The 15,945-nt window shown below is 45.4% G+C and overlaps 1 protein-coding gene across 1 annotated transcript; it reads right to left on the bottom strand.

The window, feature by feature from the left end:
* Window positions 1–3,531: 3,531 nt before the first annotated feature.
* On the bottom strand, window positions 3,532–13,771 carry EIF2B5 (eukaryotic translation initiation factor 2B subunit epsilon). The gene is made up of 17 exons (XM_032875482.1): window positions 13,513–13,771; window positions 12,373–12,497; window positions 11,342–11,527; window positions 11,071–11,248; window positions 10,708–10,788; window positions 10,413–10,490; window positions 9,836–10,148; window positions 8,640–8,785; window positions 8,274–8,415; window positions 8,048–8,149; window positions 7,756–7,863; window positions 7,487–7,577; window positions 7,063–7,186; window positions 6,168–6,293; window positions 5,632–5,742; window positions 4,570–5,416; window positions 3,532–4,361 (listed from the first exon to the last, which is right to left on the bottom strand). Exons 1-16 carry the CDS (start codon window positions 13,702–13,704, stop codon window positions 5,357–5,359), a joined length of 2,163 nt encoding a protein of 720 aa, XP_032731373.1. The 5' UTR covers window positions 13,705–13,771; the 3' UTR covers window positions 3,532–4,361; window positions 4,570–5,356.
* Window positions 13,772–15,945: the final 2,174 nt, after the last annotated feature.

The following is a 15,945-nucleotide window of genomic DNA, read 5'->3' as shown; positions in this document are numbered from 1 at the left end:
AATAAATTCTCTCAATTTGAGGAACAAGAAGGCCATTGTGACTATGGTGATAGTGGTAGAATGAGGCTGGAGAGGTAGACATAGGTTCTTTAAGGCCACAGGAGCAAGCGTGGGCTCCTCCCACTCCAATTTTGTACACTGTTGCCAAATTAGCATTTTCAGAGTAAGTACCTCTTCTGCTCAGAAATCTCTCCACATTCCCCAGTGCTTTCCAAAGATTCTTAGTACAATATTCAAAACTCCATAATCGAAACTACCTACCTCTACAGTTATTTTTTTCATTATACCCTGGGTAAATTTTTTACTTCAAAATTTTTTACTTTACTTTTTACCAACCTATTTGCTGGCCCCTGCACATACCTTGTGTACATACCCATCTCTTTACTTTTTCTAAATTAACTATATGTGCATATTAAGAAAGCTCTTAATAGCAGTTCTCTGTCTCATTTTCCACCCCACCTCAGTACATACATATTTTTAAACCTCATACTAGTTATCGATTTATGCATTCTTGACATTGCATATTTATTTCCAAATTTGAATGATGGATTTATCTTTCTTCCACCTCCCCCTAACCTCTTAAAGTAGTAAAACCATGTTTTTTGAAGTCAATATAGTTTTTAGTATTGACATTTTGCCCATGAGTAAATGCTTCCTTTTTACAACTTTTCATTTCTCCTGGCATTAATCATTGCTTTACTTTTGCATTTGCTTTTTAATTTTAATTAATTTTTAAAAATATTTAATTTATTTATTTGACAGAGAGAGAGAGATCACAAGTAGGCAGAGAGGCAGGCAGAGAGGGGGACTGAGCAGAGAGCCTGATTCGAGGCTCGATCCCAGGACCCTGGGACCATGACCTGAGCCGAAGGCAGAGGCTTTAAGCCACTGAGTCACCCAGGCGCCCCGCATTTGCCTTTTTAAATAGTATAACTACCATTAAGTCTTACCATATAATCTAATAGTTTCTCAATGCATATTTTGTTTACCCTGTCAAATATATTAGATAATCCAACCATTTTCTCCCTTGGAGCCTTCCATTCTCTTGCTCTGGTCTGCACTGTTGGCTGTCTCAGCCTGTGCACAGAGGTCATCCTAGAACTCTCTGCATCATCTTCAGAGTTCCCTTTATCTCTCCTCTCTGTTGAATCCCCATTTCCTAGATATTTCACTCCTTCGCTTTGGTAAAGCACACGGTTTTGTGGCTTACTTTGAAAGCATGGGAAATAAAACCCCTTTCAAGAACCTGCAAATCTGGAAATATGATTCAAAGTAATTTCCTTCCGAATTTTGAAGCTATCACTACATTGTCTTCCAGCATCCAGTGTTGCTATTAAGCAGTCAATTTGAGCTCTGTTTTTCCTAAGGCTTTGCACGTGACTTGTTTTTACTCTCTCTGGAAGTCTTCAGGAGGTTCTCTTTATTCCTGGGGTTCTGAAAATTTTTTAAAAAGATTTTATTTATTTGTCAGAGGGAGAGAGCATAAGCAGGGGGATCAGCAGGTGGAGGGAGAAGCAGGCTCCCCGCCAAGCAAGGAGCCCAATGAGTGCAGGACTCCAGCCCAGGACCCTTGGATCATAACCTGAGTCCAAGGCAGACCCTTAACCGACTGAACCATTTAGGCTTCCCGGGGTCCTGAAATTTCATGGTGATACATCTTGGTACTAATTTACTGCGCTAGGCACTTGGTGAGCCCTTTCCATCTAGAAATTCAATAATACTTCCTTGAATTATTTAACATCAGGACCATTTTTTCTGTTCTTTTTAGAGCTCCTGTTAGATGTTAGACCTTCCAGATTGATTTTTATTTTTTTCCTCCTTTATCATCTGTTCCCTTTTATTTTTAAATGACTGCACCTTTTTGCGAGATTTTCTTGACATTTCCAACCTTTCCCCTATCCAATTGGATAGGTAAAATGTTCACATTCAAAATTCAACTCCCTAAGGATAGATGTAGTTTCCAGCCTATTCAGCTCTCTAGTCCTCCAGTTCTCAGTAGGAAATAATTTACTTATTTTTAATTTCTAAAAACCCTGTTATCCAGTTCTCCCTTTTCATAGTACTTTCTTCATAGACACAGTATCTTCCCTCTTTGAATTTTAAGAATTATAGCTCCCCCCTGCCCTGAGGTTTTCAAAAACCTCCCTACTTTCTCATTGTTTCTTTGATTTCAGTTTTATTTTGGTCTCCACCTTTCACGTTGGAAGTATCCTCAAATTTTTTTTTAAAATATTGTATTTATTTGACAGAGAGAGATCACAAGTAGGCAGAGAGGCAAGCAGAGAGAGAGAGGAGGAAGCAGGCTCCCTGCCGAGCGGAGAGTCCGATGGAGGACTCGATCCCAGAACTGAGATCCCAGAACTGAGATCATGACCTGAGCTGAAGGCAGAGGCTTAACCCACTGAGCCACCCAGGCGCCCCGGAAGTATCCTCAAATGTTTGATGGCCATTAGTCTACTCACATTTAAGAGCGAGATACTAAAAAGCTGGTTGGAAGCTCTGTCCATGTACAGGTTTTTATTTCTACGATTTTATTTTTAAAAGTAATCTCTATACCCAAAGTGGGGCTTGAACCCACAACCCCGAGACCAAGAGTCACACATTCCACTAAGCCAGCCCCCACATACAGGGCTTATTAACTAACAAGTTTCACTGTAGGTAATCAAGTGGGGGTGATGATGGGTTTTTGTTTTGAATAAACAAAAAATGTATTTAAAAGCTCCCTCCTCCCCACCCCGATTTTTCAGTTTGTTTTTGCCTGGTGTGTGATGATATTCAGAGCCCTCATATACTTTCACTTAATCCCTCATTTCCAATCTAGCCCCTCACCCTCATCTCCATGTCTGTCTTGAGTCCAGGGCTCAAATAACTCTTCCTTAAGGTTCTGGAATTTCACGGGACTATTTCATACATTCTGCCAGGCACGCATGACCTGTCAGTCTGAAAACTCAAGACCTTTGGATTTAGGAAACCTTCAAATATATTTGATAATTTCCTTCCCACCATCTCTTCAGAAACTAAATCTCCCACGATGAGCAGGAGAGTAGGGCTAATCAGCAGGCTGAATCAGAGGAGCCACAGACCTTTGAGGCCTTTTCTTATATAGATCCTTGATTCCTCTCCACCCCACCCTGTTACCGACCAATCCTTATCCCTTCTGCCAAGCCTTTTCTTGGTTTAAAAGGGCACATTGGGTTTGCCTGTTAATAAACCCCTCAGCAGATAGAACCCATCTCATTCTGCTCTGTTAAGTCAACTTTCACTCTTTCATTTATTTTTCATTTTTCAAAATGTCAATGTCTCTCATTCATTGTGATCACCTCAGGTTTTCCTTATTGAGTTATGGGACTTTTTTGAAGAATTCCTTTACCTAACACTTAAATGAGGTATTAGAAAAAGTAAAAAACCCACGTGTTTAATGTACGATATTGAAATGGAAACCCTTTGCTTTGCTTTTAAAGTCCCCTTCTACCTTTTAGGACACTCAGCTGTCACAATCCTCTAAGCCTTCCCTAATTAGTACACTGGAAGGAATCTATTCCTTCTAAAGAAGTTCTGTAGGCCAACTCTGAGCCCTGCTACTCATCAGGTCCAAATAAGAGGTACCCTATAAGTTATTTGTATTTAACTGCTCCTCGTAGTCCATGCCATAACCTTTATATGCCCTCTAGGAACTAGGTCTTGTATCTGAAAAGCAAAAACTGAAGATATACTGAAGAAGAAAAGTAAATTAAGCTCCTGTTTTTTCCTCTTTAGAAATATTCAGTAATGCCCCTCACACCCGAGTACAATTCAGTATCATTTTCCTTAGCTTACTCCTTTCTACCCAAATAAAATGAACACTAGCAACCATTTTATCTGTGATGTTCAGGAGGGCCACTCGTTACCAGTAACATCTGTCACTGTTTAAGTGTCAATAGGGTAAGGGATTTAGGACAACAACAAAGAGCTAAAAGAGGTGAGACAGAAGGGCATGTCTCATAGCTGAGGTTAAAGGAGACTACAGAGCAAAACAGCAAACTCCAGCATGGCTCTATCAATGACAAGTTATGGGACACCTCTGAACGTTAGGCTCATCTGAAAATGGAGATAAGACCTACATAATCTACTGTGAAGTTTAGCTAAACACATGAAAAGTATTTAGCAAAATGCTTATCATACAGTAAACACTCACTCAATATTAGGAGAAAGCCAATTTCATAGGATCTTCCTCTGTTCTTAGGATACCCACTGCTGGCTTGGGGTTATATTTGCCTCTGGAGGCAATTTCCCTTCACTGAGACACTGAATATATGCTGAAACAGAATTCTTGATTATAAGATTCAAGTCCTTAGCTTTACTCCTTTCAAGAGTCTTGAGACCTTAGGGCGCCTGGGTGGCTCAGTGGCTTAAAGCCTCTGCCTTCAGCTCAGGTCATGATCCCAGGGTCATGGGATCCAGCCCCGCATAGGCTCTCTGCTCAGCGGGGAGCCTGCTTCCCCACCTCTCTCTGCCTGCCTCTCTGCCTACTTGTGATCTGTCAAATAGATAAATAAAATCTTTAAAAAAAATAAAAAAGAGTCTTGAGACCTTAAGTAAACTTCCTCATCTTGAAGATGCTGAATATCCCAGCTTCCCTGATAATAATGGGTCAACTGGACAAAGCATGTGAGGGACTGGGAGCTGGTTAATGGACTAGACATATGCTTGGATCATCACCCTCTGGCAGGAAAAGTGTTTGGATAGGACTCTCTACGGAAATAGGCTCAGGCACACCACTCCAGGACCACAAATTGGTCCACAGAGGCAGGAAGACAATCTAGGCCTCTAACTACCCATGAGCCATGACGATGGTCAGTTGGCAAGGCACCACAGTACCACCTAGTGGCTGTTAAACACACCCCACTTCTCCTTCTCCCCCAGGTGTTAGGGAAAAGCTGCCAGGTTCAGAACTCTGTTCACCTATAACACGAGCTGATCAGTCAGAGTTGGGAGAGAAACCAAATACATCCCTCTCTCTCTTTTTTAATATTAACAAATACAAGCAGCAGAAAGGGCCAGCTGCTCTCTGCTGTTCCCTGAGGGAAAGCCAGAGCACAAAACCGTTCCTCTGGGCTTCCTCTAACTGCAGGGCCTGCCTCGCTCCTCTTTAGGCAGAGTTTTGTTGCAGCCCAACTTCCCTTTCCCCAACTCCTCGGTCAGGATGGGAGGCACATGGTTGCTGGCGGTGGGATGAATACTGTAGTTCCGGCCTCTGCTCCTTTAAGTCTCATCTTGGATGGCGGTCACTCATCCTTCGGCAACTAGCTTCTCATTTGCTCTGGCCCAGAAGCCAGGAGAGCCATCAACCACACCCACAGAAGCAGGAAGTGCAACTTCAGTCATCTTCAGATGACTCCTCTTCTGCCTCTTTTAGCCACTGGATGAACCTCTGCAGCTGTAAGAAAGCAGACTGGAGAGTTATTGAGGGAGGAGCATATAAACAGCTTTAACAGCCAAAGAGTCCCAGGGAGCAACCACCCGGGAGTTTGTGGCCAGAAGCCAGGGAACTAGACAATCACCGCAGTGATAAGAGGGTGGCCTGACACATCTGTGGCCAGAAGCCAGGGGACCAGACAATCACGGTGGTGATAAGAGGCTGGCCCGACTCACCTGTTGGTTCTTGCGCAACTGTCGGCCCTTGTCAGTCATATCCTTTTGGCTGAACCAGCTCAGGATTGTTTCCTCAGCCAGGATCTCTAGCTGGTAGAAAGCCATGAGTACCTGCAGAAGGCCAGCAGAAGAGATCTCAGGGACCTTGCAGAATCCATCAAGATATAACAGATAACAGAGGAAGAGGAGGCAAGATCTTAGCACCTCTCTCTACCAGACTGTCAGCTTTCTTTAAACCACCAGTTGCTTTTAAAACAGGTGAAAATGAGCTTTTCCCTCCGGTACTAGGACAGGTAGGTATAACTTCTGGAACTATTGCTGGGTCCCCAGGATGATCCCCAAATGGCTGCCTTACTAGCCTGACTCCCAACTGTACTATCCCAGCAATCAGTGCAATAACAGGGGTGGAGGTGCTCTTAGTCAAATCCCATACTAGATTCACATCAGCTTGTTTTGTGTCTCGAGGGAGACACAAAAGGGAGCCAACGCCTGTTTCAAAGCAAATCCAGGACTCTGGGGCTTGAGGTGGCACTCACCTTGGCCATGGAAGTACTAAGAGCTTCATGCTCCAGGAAGAAGTCCTCAATGGCTGCCAGTGCTTCCAGATGATCAGCTGCACGCTTTATGTAGTTACTAAAAACAGGGCTCCAGGACTTGAGCAGCTATGAGAGAGAGGAGAAGGAAGCTGCAATATATTCCTGACACCTATACCCAGACAGCAAAAGAAGTCAATATTGAAAACATGGGACTTTCAGGATATGACAGAACAAGAGGGAAATGATACAGGCCTGAGGAATCATGTCAGAGGGACTTGGGAATTGCTGGCAGTCAGGGCTGGTGACAAAGAAAAGATTTCCCAGGGAAAGTGGAAGGATGTCAGTTATAGGCTGCCTCAAAATACCTATTATGAACCTAAAGGTTGATCTCATTCTGGATCAAATCATTTCATTCAGAGAATGTAAAAGTCTGGGTCTATTATGGCCATCGTTTGGGGTCTAGTATGGTCTGAATCCTGGAGTCTCAAAGAGCACTCAGTATTGAACCTAAATGGACTCCTCTGAACCAGCCAAGCCTGTTCTAGTACCCAACCTGCATCTAAGGGCAAGGAGAAAGGAACCACAAGTAACACATATCCCATGATAAGACCTTCTACTCCCTATTTCCTTTAAAGTGAAACATGGAGGGGCGCCTGGGTGGCTCAATGGGTTGGGCCTCTGCCTTTGGCTCCAGTCATGATCTTGGGGTCCTGGGATCGAGCCCCACATCAGGCTCTCTGCTCAGCAGAGAGCCCACTTCCCCCTCTGTTCTCTGCCTGCCTCTCTGCCTACTTGTGATCTATCAAGTAAATAAATAAAAATTAAAGTGAAACATGGCAAGGACGCAGATGTGCCTCCACCCAATCCCTTGTACCCAGTCCCGATCTTTGCTCACGGGAAGCAGCAGGGCACAGTAACGGTTTGGGTCCAGCGGGGAATCCGTTTGCTGCAGGGGGAACTCCAGGACCACATGGCTCAGTACCTGCATCACCTCCTTTAGGCTTATGTTGTAGGCATACCTGTGGGGAGACAGGGGTGACAACAAGGCCTTCACTAACCCTTTTAGCCTGCTGTAGGATTATGCCTTTGGCAGGACACTGGGGAAGAAGTCGGCTAGAACAACATGCAAGGGGAGAGCTTTGGCAGGGGGAAGTCTGTGCTGAGGCCAGAACCTAATGCTCTCCTTGCTTCAAATGCTACTGGCCTTGTCCATTTGGGATGCTGAGGGAATCGGTTCCTATGTGGGAAGGAAACAGGAGAGAACCTCTACCTGCTTGGGACTACCCAGAGAAGAGGAGAAGAGGGAGGGCTGCTCTTACTTGAGAGAGTTGATCTCTAGGACTAGATTGTCACAAGAAATGTTCTCTTCCTTGCCCCGCTGTAGTGTTCCTAGGACTTCATTCTGGAATACTGAAATCAAAGCACGAATAAGTTCAATAACACTCCAGAATGCTTTAAGTTCCCTAGTCCTGACTTTAAACCAAACCCTTCTGGGAGAAACTGAAGTCTCTGGCTAGTTGATCCAGGCAAAGAATAAACTGGAGGTTTTCTTCTTTTGTCCTAGGACACTGCTCCCCTGACCAATCACCTTTGATGTCATCCAACTGTGGGGAGCCCTCTCGGCTATCTAGCTCCTCAGAATCCATACTCTGCTCGCTTTCAGTTTCGCTCTCTTCTTCCACGTTGATTTTGAGTCCTGACAACCCATAAGGGTGAGAAAAAAGAAAAGTTAGGAAAGAGCTGTTGATGGAGAGGAATATATCTACCATGTCTGAATGAATAAAGTAATGAACGAGTAGTCAGATTCTGAAGTGTTCACTTTTCATCAAAATATTCTGACTTAGAAGGAGGGGCGGTGACAGGGATAAGGCCTAACTCACCCCACAAATTCTGCCGTAGTCCCTCTTCCTCCTCCACGTTTATGTCTGCAGCTTTCCAGAGGTAGCCCTGGCCAGCAACTCCAACTTCTGCTGGATTGTAACCTGGGAAAGGCAGTGATCTTTAGTGAACACACTCTGGAGAAGCACAATCCCTCCAGGAGTAAACACTGGTTTTCCCATGGGTCAGAGAGACACACAATCGCCCCACACCTGATTAGCCTCACACCTTTCAGTTTCACTTTCTCCTTTTCTTGGTTAGCCCCAGAATCATCACTGAACTGACCATCATCCTCATCTTCCTCTGCATCTGGAGGGTGTAAAGAGATCACCGAGCCCTCAGGCAGCGTGATGTCTGGGCCCACTACCACCTAGGGGACACAAAAAGAGTGGGGGGCACAGCTTCATCAGTGTGCTGGGGAAAGGTACATCCTGACCAGGACAGAGATTTTTACTACAGGAACTAGAAGACAAACGGATTCACTGGATTTGGACTCTCAATTCAGGCTGGATCATGGGCGGACATAATGCCCCTCTGGCTCAGCATGACCACCACTAAGTTTGGGGTCCTGGTACAGTATAGAGCAGGGCTCACCTGGGAAGTGAGAACACAGCGTGGCTTCAGTGTAACTTGTTCCTTGACTTCAGCATTGTCACAGAGCAGAGACTGATGGATCTGTGCTCCAGCAGCCACTTGGACACCCCGCCACAGGTAGGCCTGGTCCAGCACCACGTTATCACCTGGCTCAGGATAGGAAGTACTTCTGGTCACTCAGGGTTCTAGACCAGGGCCATTCCAGGAGGACAGGGCTGACTGATAGCAGCACACCTCCCATCCAGCTCTGATACTCCATCCCCTAATTCACCAGAAACACCCTCTACACTCCAGCCTGAGGACAGAACATTGCTTAGCATGACCATCCTCTACCAGGTTTATAACAATCACAAACTATATACTGGACTTAAGAACCTGAGAACCTTCAAGATATCTGGGGACCCCTTTGCACTCAAGAACCTTATTAGAATCATATCCACGTCTAGAAGTAGAACTAAGATTTCCCATGTCTTCTTGTACATTTTTATTTTTTTAAAAGACTTTATTTTTAAGTAATCTCTGCACCCAACATGGGCTCAAACTCACAACGCCAACCTCAAGAGTTCCATGCTCTACCAACTGAGCCAGCCAGGCACCCCTCTTCTTGTACATTTTAGAATTAGAATCTTATTGTTCTTTTAAAGGGGCAGTTCCATTAGAAGCATCCTATTCCTACAACCAGAGTGAGTTATCAAGAGGCCAACCAGGCACTTACAGTTGAGTTATAAAGAACACTGGACTTGAAATACTTAGATTCAAGTTCTAGCACTACCTCTCATTAGCTATGACCCTGAGGGAGACAAACCTCTTTGAGCCTGTTTGCTTGGCTATAAACTGGAGATAAATAATACCTACTTCACAAGGTTTTTGTGAGGATAAATGAAACAATGTATGCAAAAGCCCTTTGTAAACTGCAAGGCACCAAACAGATGTTATTACTGCATGTTAATTATCCACTTGGTCCTGAATGTGAATAGGGTACTTTGGAATGTGAAGAGTCACCCAGTAAGAGGCTCACAGGCCACAGATTAAAGGTTGCAAATTTCACATCCCCATTTCCCTCCTTTATTAAGGTAGCCACTCTGGTTCCTTATTCTCAGGGACCATCCCTTTGTATCCTTCTCTACTCCCCACCCCCCTGCTCCCTGGGTTTCTATTCCTAGGATGACCATCCTGACTTCCCCACCTGTGCTCACCAATGTGGCAGCCAGGGCCAATGACACTGTTGGTGATAAAGCAATTGCTGCCAATGACAGTGCCAGAACCCAGAAGCACATTTTCCTCTAGGATGCTGCCATGGCCCAGGCTGACCTCAGGCCCTCGGTAAATGTTATGCCGGGAATGAGTGCAGCTCTGGGTTGTGTTGTCAGTGAAGTTTGCCTCTGGGGTGAGAGGGTAGACCCATCGGCGGATGACATCAGCGCAGACTGCCGCATACATGTGCAGGTTGGAGACCCGGGCACCATATTCCCTAGTTGTCACGTGCATGTGGATCTGGTTTCCTAGGATCTGAATGGGGAGAAGGAAAGGGAGGTAGCCCAAGCAAGTAAGAGAGGAAGAACACATCCAGGTACAACTCTTTCTAATCTTAAGATCCCCCTCTGCCCCTCAGTGTCATAGCCAAATGACCAAAATTTTTCTTTGTGTCTGATTCCCTATCTCCTTTTCCTTCATCCTAAGGCTCAATAAAGCCCAAAAGGGGACCAAAAGTTATCATCAGCCTAGGATAATGGCATAGCCCTCTTCTAAAGAGGCCCAGGAGCCTTTTCTTACCTCCTCATTCACTAACAGGCCTCGTACAAAGTCATCTCGAGTTTGGTAGTCAAAGTTGTCTGTAAAGAGTTGAGCCACCTGTTGGGGGGAAGTTGGATGGGGCCAAGGTGAGTGCTATTCTCTGGAAACAAAAATAAGTCCCTACAGACCTATCAGACCCTATGACAGTTGGACAAGGGCCAGAAACCCAAAAAGGTTCCCAATGGGATACTGGAGCCAGGATGACAGCATCTGTTTACTGTGGAACTCAGAGTTCTACTCTTTGGATGTGCAGCCCTGGCCCTGAAGAGCTCACCTGAGGAGAGCAGATGCTGATGTGACAGTCCAGTAAATCATAGCGAATCTCTACTCCATCTCCATTGCCCTGGAACAAACTCTGTGGGGAAAAGGCATAAGGACTTTACGAAAAAGAAAAAAAAAAGATTTTATTTATTCATTTGAAGAGAGCATAGGGGGAAGGGCAGAGGGAGAAACAGGCTCCCCACTGAGCAGGGAGACTGATGTGGGGCTTGATCTCAGGACTCTTGAGATCATGGCCTGAGCTGAAGGCAGATGCTTACCCCACTGAACCACCCAGGCACCGGGTATAAGGACTTTAACCTGCCTCCTGCTGAAGCCTGTCACTCTCCCACTTCAGGGACCCCAGATACCCACACACCAGAGGAAAAGAAAACCGTCGAAGGCCTTGGGTCTTCTGGAAATGGAGAACCCGGTTTGTGGCACTATCCACAGCCACTACCACATTGTCCTCATGGCAACGAGTTGGGTGGCTAGGGGATGACTCTTTGAAGATCATTGTCATCACAGATACATTTTTTTCTAGCTTCCGCCTCAATCTATAAAGTACAGGAGGAAGAGAGCAGCAAACAGCAGTCTTAGGGGCTCTGCTGGTCACAAACCCTTTGTCCCTACCATGTTCCCATCCTGACCTGTGTTCTTCCAGGGCTCTAGTAATATTGATGTTTGAGACGACATCCCCATACACCAGAAGGAAGTCAGAGCGCACCAAGGCCTTGGCATCAACATCACGGAGAACATCCCCCAGTGATCGATATAATTCTGATGTAATTATTCGAACCACATTGAGGGATGTAGGGCGGCACCACTTGGATTTCCTAAAGGAAGGGGATGAGGGGAATGAGTAAATCAAGCATAAAGACCATGTAGAGCTTCCCTATTTTTCTCACCCATTCAACACTCGCACCCCTTCTCAATGGCTTTTCTGGGTTCCTGCCAGCATCTTCAACTTCAAAGAGATTTATGAACTATAATTAATGGTTTCAGCATCCTGTGTCACCAGTCTCGTTTATGGGTTAGAGAAACATGGTTATTTCTTCTCCATACCCTGACACTTGTCCTCTACCATGGATTTGAATTCAAAATCCTGCTGAGATTTAGAGTATACAAAATATCCTGGGAACACACTTTCCACATCACTTCTCACCATCCAAAGTCCCAGGCAAATTTAGGAACTATCTAAAGGATACCATGCTAATATCCTAGTCTTTATTCCCTGAACTTCCATAAATCCTGAGATTCACTCTTTTTCAAGAAGATTTCATCAAGCATTTGTTAAGTAAGTGTTTACTACGTACTTTGTACTAAGATAGGCACTGGGAATACAATGATGAGGAGGCGCTCAATATTTACAAGCTCAGTGGAAAAACAAAGATGTTAGTCTTGTAACTTCCATACCGGAGCCATTAAATAAAAGCAAAACCTATGGAACAAAACTTTCTAAGTGAGAATGAGAAGAAATCTAAATGCAATTCTTTAATCTTTGTTACAACTTTAGCTGCTCACCTCCTGATAAGCGAAGAGAAAACCCTTACTTAGTTCTTATGACGGAATCCAAATAGACATCTTTCCCCCCTCACAATTTCCCCTTATTTAGTTACAACCATCCTAAGGAAAGTGGAAAAAATGGTGAAACATGGCAAGAAAAGTTCCAGAGCCTTACAGTAAATGTTCCTTGATTTGAGCAGCCTTCCAGCAACAAAAGACAAAGGTTTCCTGTACACCTGTGGCAGTCAGAAATTCCAGAGTGTAGTCAAGTAGTGCTACATTGGCCAGGGGCAAGAGTACCTGGAAGGTAGAAGATGAAAAATGTCTGAAGTCTTGAATCCAGGAAGGACCTCTGGGTACTATTCTTTCCTCCACTTAAGCACAATTTTCACTTCCCTACCACTGTTTCCAAACACCATTGTTTTACTTTACCTTCTCAAGGTAAAAGTAATCAGGTCCCTGCCTTTAATGTTCATGGCATCCTCTAAGCATAAGAATCTGTGGCTGGAATCTAATAGTAAGCATAGAATCTACTTGCTTAGCACTGGACATAGCTACTACAGAGCAGCAGGCCACCTTGGCAAAGGAAAACACTAAAAATCAATCCTATTTTCAGAAACTTAAGCAATGATAAGGCCATTTTCCCCATTAAATTTCCTTCCTTGATCCCTTCCTAAGGGGAGTCAGAGGCTAACCACCCCAATCACTGGTCCCAAATGAACAGCCATTAGGTTTTGGGGGGAGGATTGGGGAGTTAGGATTCTTCCTGAACCAAATGCAGCTCCCTGTCTTTGACTGAACTGGGGACTGCTGAGTGACCCAGCAATCCCTAAAACGAATTCCCCAGTCCAATTCCCCAGTACTTAGACAATACTGGGTCTGCAGGCATCAAGCCACTAAAACCTGTTCTATCCTCCTTTTGACAGATGGCACCAGCTGTCATTAAAACCTGGAAAGAAAAAAAGCACACCCTCCGACATTCAAGACAGCTGTTACTATGGGATTAGATTTTTTTTAGGCATATGGCCTCTCTTTTGCAGGCAAAAGGAAGTGTTGTTCCCATTCACCCAACGATCTTTTTCCACTGCACAGTTAAAGGCATCACAGCCTCCGTCTGAGTCACTGAATCCCCATGTAAAGGCTTCTCACAAGCACGGCTTTTACATTCAGCCCTCTGCATGCCTTCCAAACCTCAGGTGGTCAGGACTACGAGTGCCCATCGGCCAGAGCACTCCTCATCAGGCAGCCGAAAGGATAACCTGCTCTAGCCCGGCCACGTTCGGGCCCTCCGGCTGCTCCTGCGCGCGGCGCTCACCCGGGGCTGGTCCTTGGAGATGGGGAAGAAGCGGCGATTGAAGCTATCTGCCACCAGAACTGCTTGCAGGGGCGGCGGCGGTTCCTCCTCCGTCCCTTTGGCTCCCCCACCGCCGCCTCCGCCGCCTCCTGGCCCAGGGCCGCTGAGCTTGTTGGCCCGATTAGCCGCTGCACCGGGTGCAGTAGCCGCCATGTTCTTCCCTCACGGCCACCACTTCCGCACGGGAACCGACACCGCTCGCAGTAGGGGACAAAAAGGACCCAGCGTTGGAAACGCGGTGGACTAAAGAGAGGGAGGAGGGAGGAGACGCGGGGAACGCAATGCGCAGGCGTGTGGCCCGGGATTGTACCGGCGCCAAAGTGTGAGCTGGGAGGAGCCAGCCGTGCGCCTCCTGCCGGCTCCGCGGGTTGAGGCGCGGGGTGGGGTGGAGTCCTATGGACCACACACTCGATCTGCAGGTACAGTAGGCCTTCATTTGTACGCGAACAAGCTGCGATTCTTGAGGGATGGTAGGACTTGGGGTCTCTGCGAAGGGGCCAGATCCATTCGGAATATGTAGTCTTCCTCGCCCGGAGCATGTTAACAACTGTAGTCCTCCATCTACATTCCAGTCACGTAAATGTGACCCTGCGCCTTGGGGAGCTCGGACCCCAGCCAGATATTCCCTTACCCCAGGCGACTCACAGTCCACCTAAATACGGAACGTAGTATATAGTATAGTAGGGAGAGTAGCAATTCTGTTGAGCGCTGATGGTAGCCAGGGGACCATACAAGCCTTAAGTCGTTTAGTTTTTCACACATTTCTGGAGAACGTCCTTATTCATTTGTTCATCTTATTCATTCGTTTGTTTCTTGAACTCTCAGAGAGGGATGAACTTCCGCCAGCTACTTAGTGGAAGAACTGGTATTGGACCCCTATCTGGCCCACTTCATAGTGCCACAGTCTTTCTGCCAAGTTATGTGGGGATGAAAGTTACTATATTATGATTTCTTCATTTCTTCGTTCATTCGGCCTAATCGGCATTTATTGAAACCCTGCTCTGTCTTAGAGTGGAGTTGGGGTGGATCCAGGAACACCATAAAGTTGAGTGGGACTGGAGGTAAGCCTTGGAGGCGGAAGGAACTGCGAGCACGGAGACGCAAAGCCCTAACCTCAAGAGATGCGGGAGGATTGGGGGAAAAGGAGGTGGCTGCAGGGAGAAAACCGGGCCTGCTGTGGAGCCAGACCGTGGGGACTCGGTGGAAACGAGGTAACACAGCTAGGCTCATTTGTAGGTCAGGAGCTTTCCAGCAAGGCACCGCTCCCAGAACTGTCCGAATTCCACAATCGCTTGTCCTGCGAATACCTGCACACCCATGCTCTCCTTGCATTTTGGGATTTGACGTTCGGAAGGCTTAGATTTGTTGTTTCCACGTAGGACCAGGGAGGTCTTTCGTTTCTTCCTCATCCTAGTGAATGAGACTGCTGGGCAAAAACTATTTTTTAAGGATTTTGGAAAATTTAGCCTGGAGAAGGAAAAGTAGGAGGCAACTCAGTAAAAGTTTTTGATTGAATATTTGTATGTTAACAAGAATGCTGTTCTACTGTCCTACAAATCCATAGGCAGAAAGAAAAAAAAAGGATGACTAAACTGGACTAGTGATATGCGGGTGCTGGCACACACACGGAGGTAGGGTGATGGTAGTAGTGGAGATGGTGAAGCAGAGGGAAAGTAGGTCCAATTCTAGATATTTTTAAAGGCCTCTTGTGACCCGGGAAAGTGGTGAGTGATAAATCCCGGGCTTCTAATTCTGTAGACTGGTAATTGGATGGATGAGGTTTTTAATGGATGGATCTCAGAGAGAACATTTGTTTCAAAAACTTACTGGACTCAACAACAACAAAATTTGAAACAAAAAATGAGTCAAGTTCTTGAATAAGCATTTCTCAAAAAAGATATACAAATGGTCAGTAAAGTACATGCAAAGATGCTCAACATCACTAAACATCAGGGAATTACAAATCAAAAGTACATTGAGATGTCCCCTCACATCCATCAGGATGGCCACTATCAAAAAACCAAACCAAAACAAAACAGAAAATAACAAGTGTTAGTGAGGATGTGGAGAAATTGGAATCCTTGTGCACTGTTGGTGAGAATGTAAAACAGTTATAGCCACTGTGGAAAACAGGACAGTGGTTCTTCAAAAGATAAAACATAGAATTACCATAAGCTTCAGCAATTCTATTTCTGGATATATACTGTGAAAATGGGGTCTCAGATATTTAAACACCCAGGTTCATAGCATCATTATTCACAATAGCTAAAACACGGAGAGCAAACCAAGTGTCCATTGACGAATAAGTGGATAAGCAAAATGTGAGATATACATTTGATAGACTATTATTCAGTCTTAAAAAGGAAGGAAATTTTGACATAATCTATACCATGG

The sequence above is a fragment of the Lontra canadensis genome, unplaced genomic scaffold (genome assembly GCF_010015895.1).
Source record: "Lontra canadensis isolate GAN:19392208 unplaced genomic scaffold, GSC_riverotter_1.0 scaffold56, whole genome shotgun sequence".
NCBI lineage: Eukaryota > Metazoa > Chordata > Mammalia > Carnivora > Mustelidae > Lontra > Lontra canadensis.
Note: the sequence above shows the minus strand (reverse complement) of the source record. Positions and strands in the feature narration are given on the sequence as shown.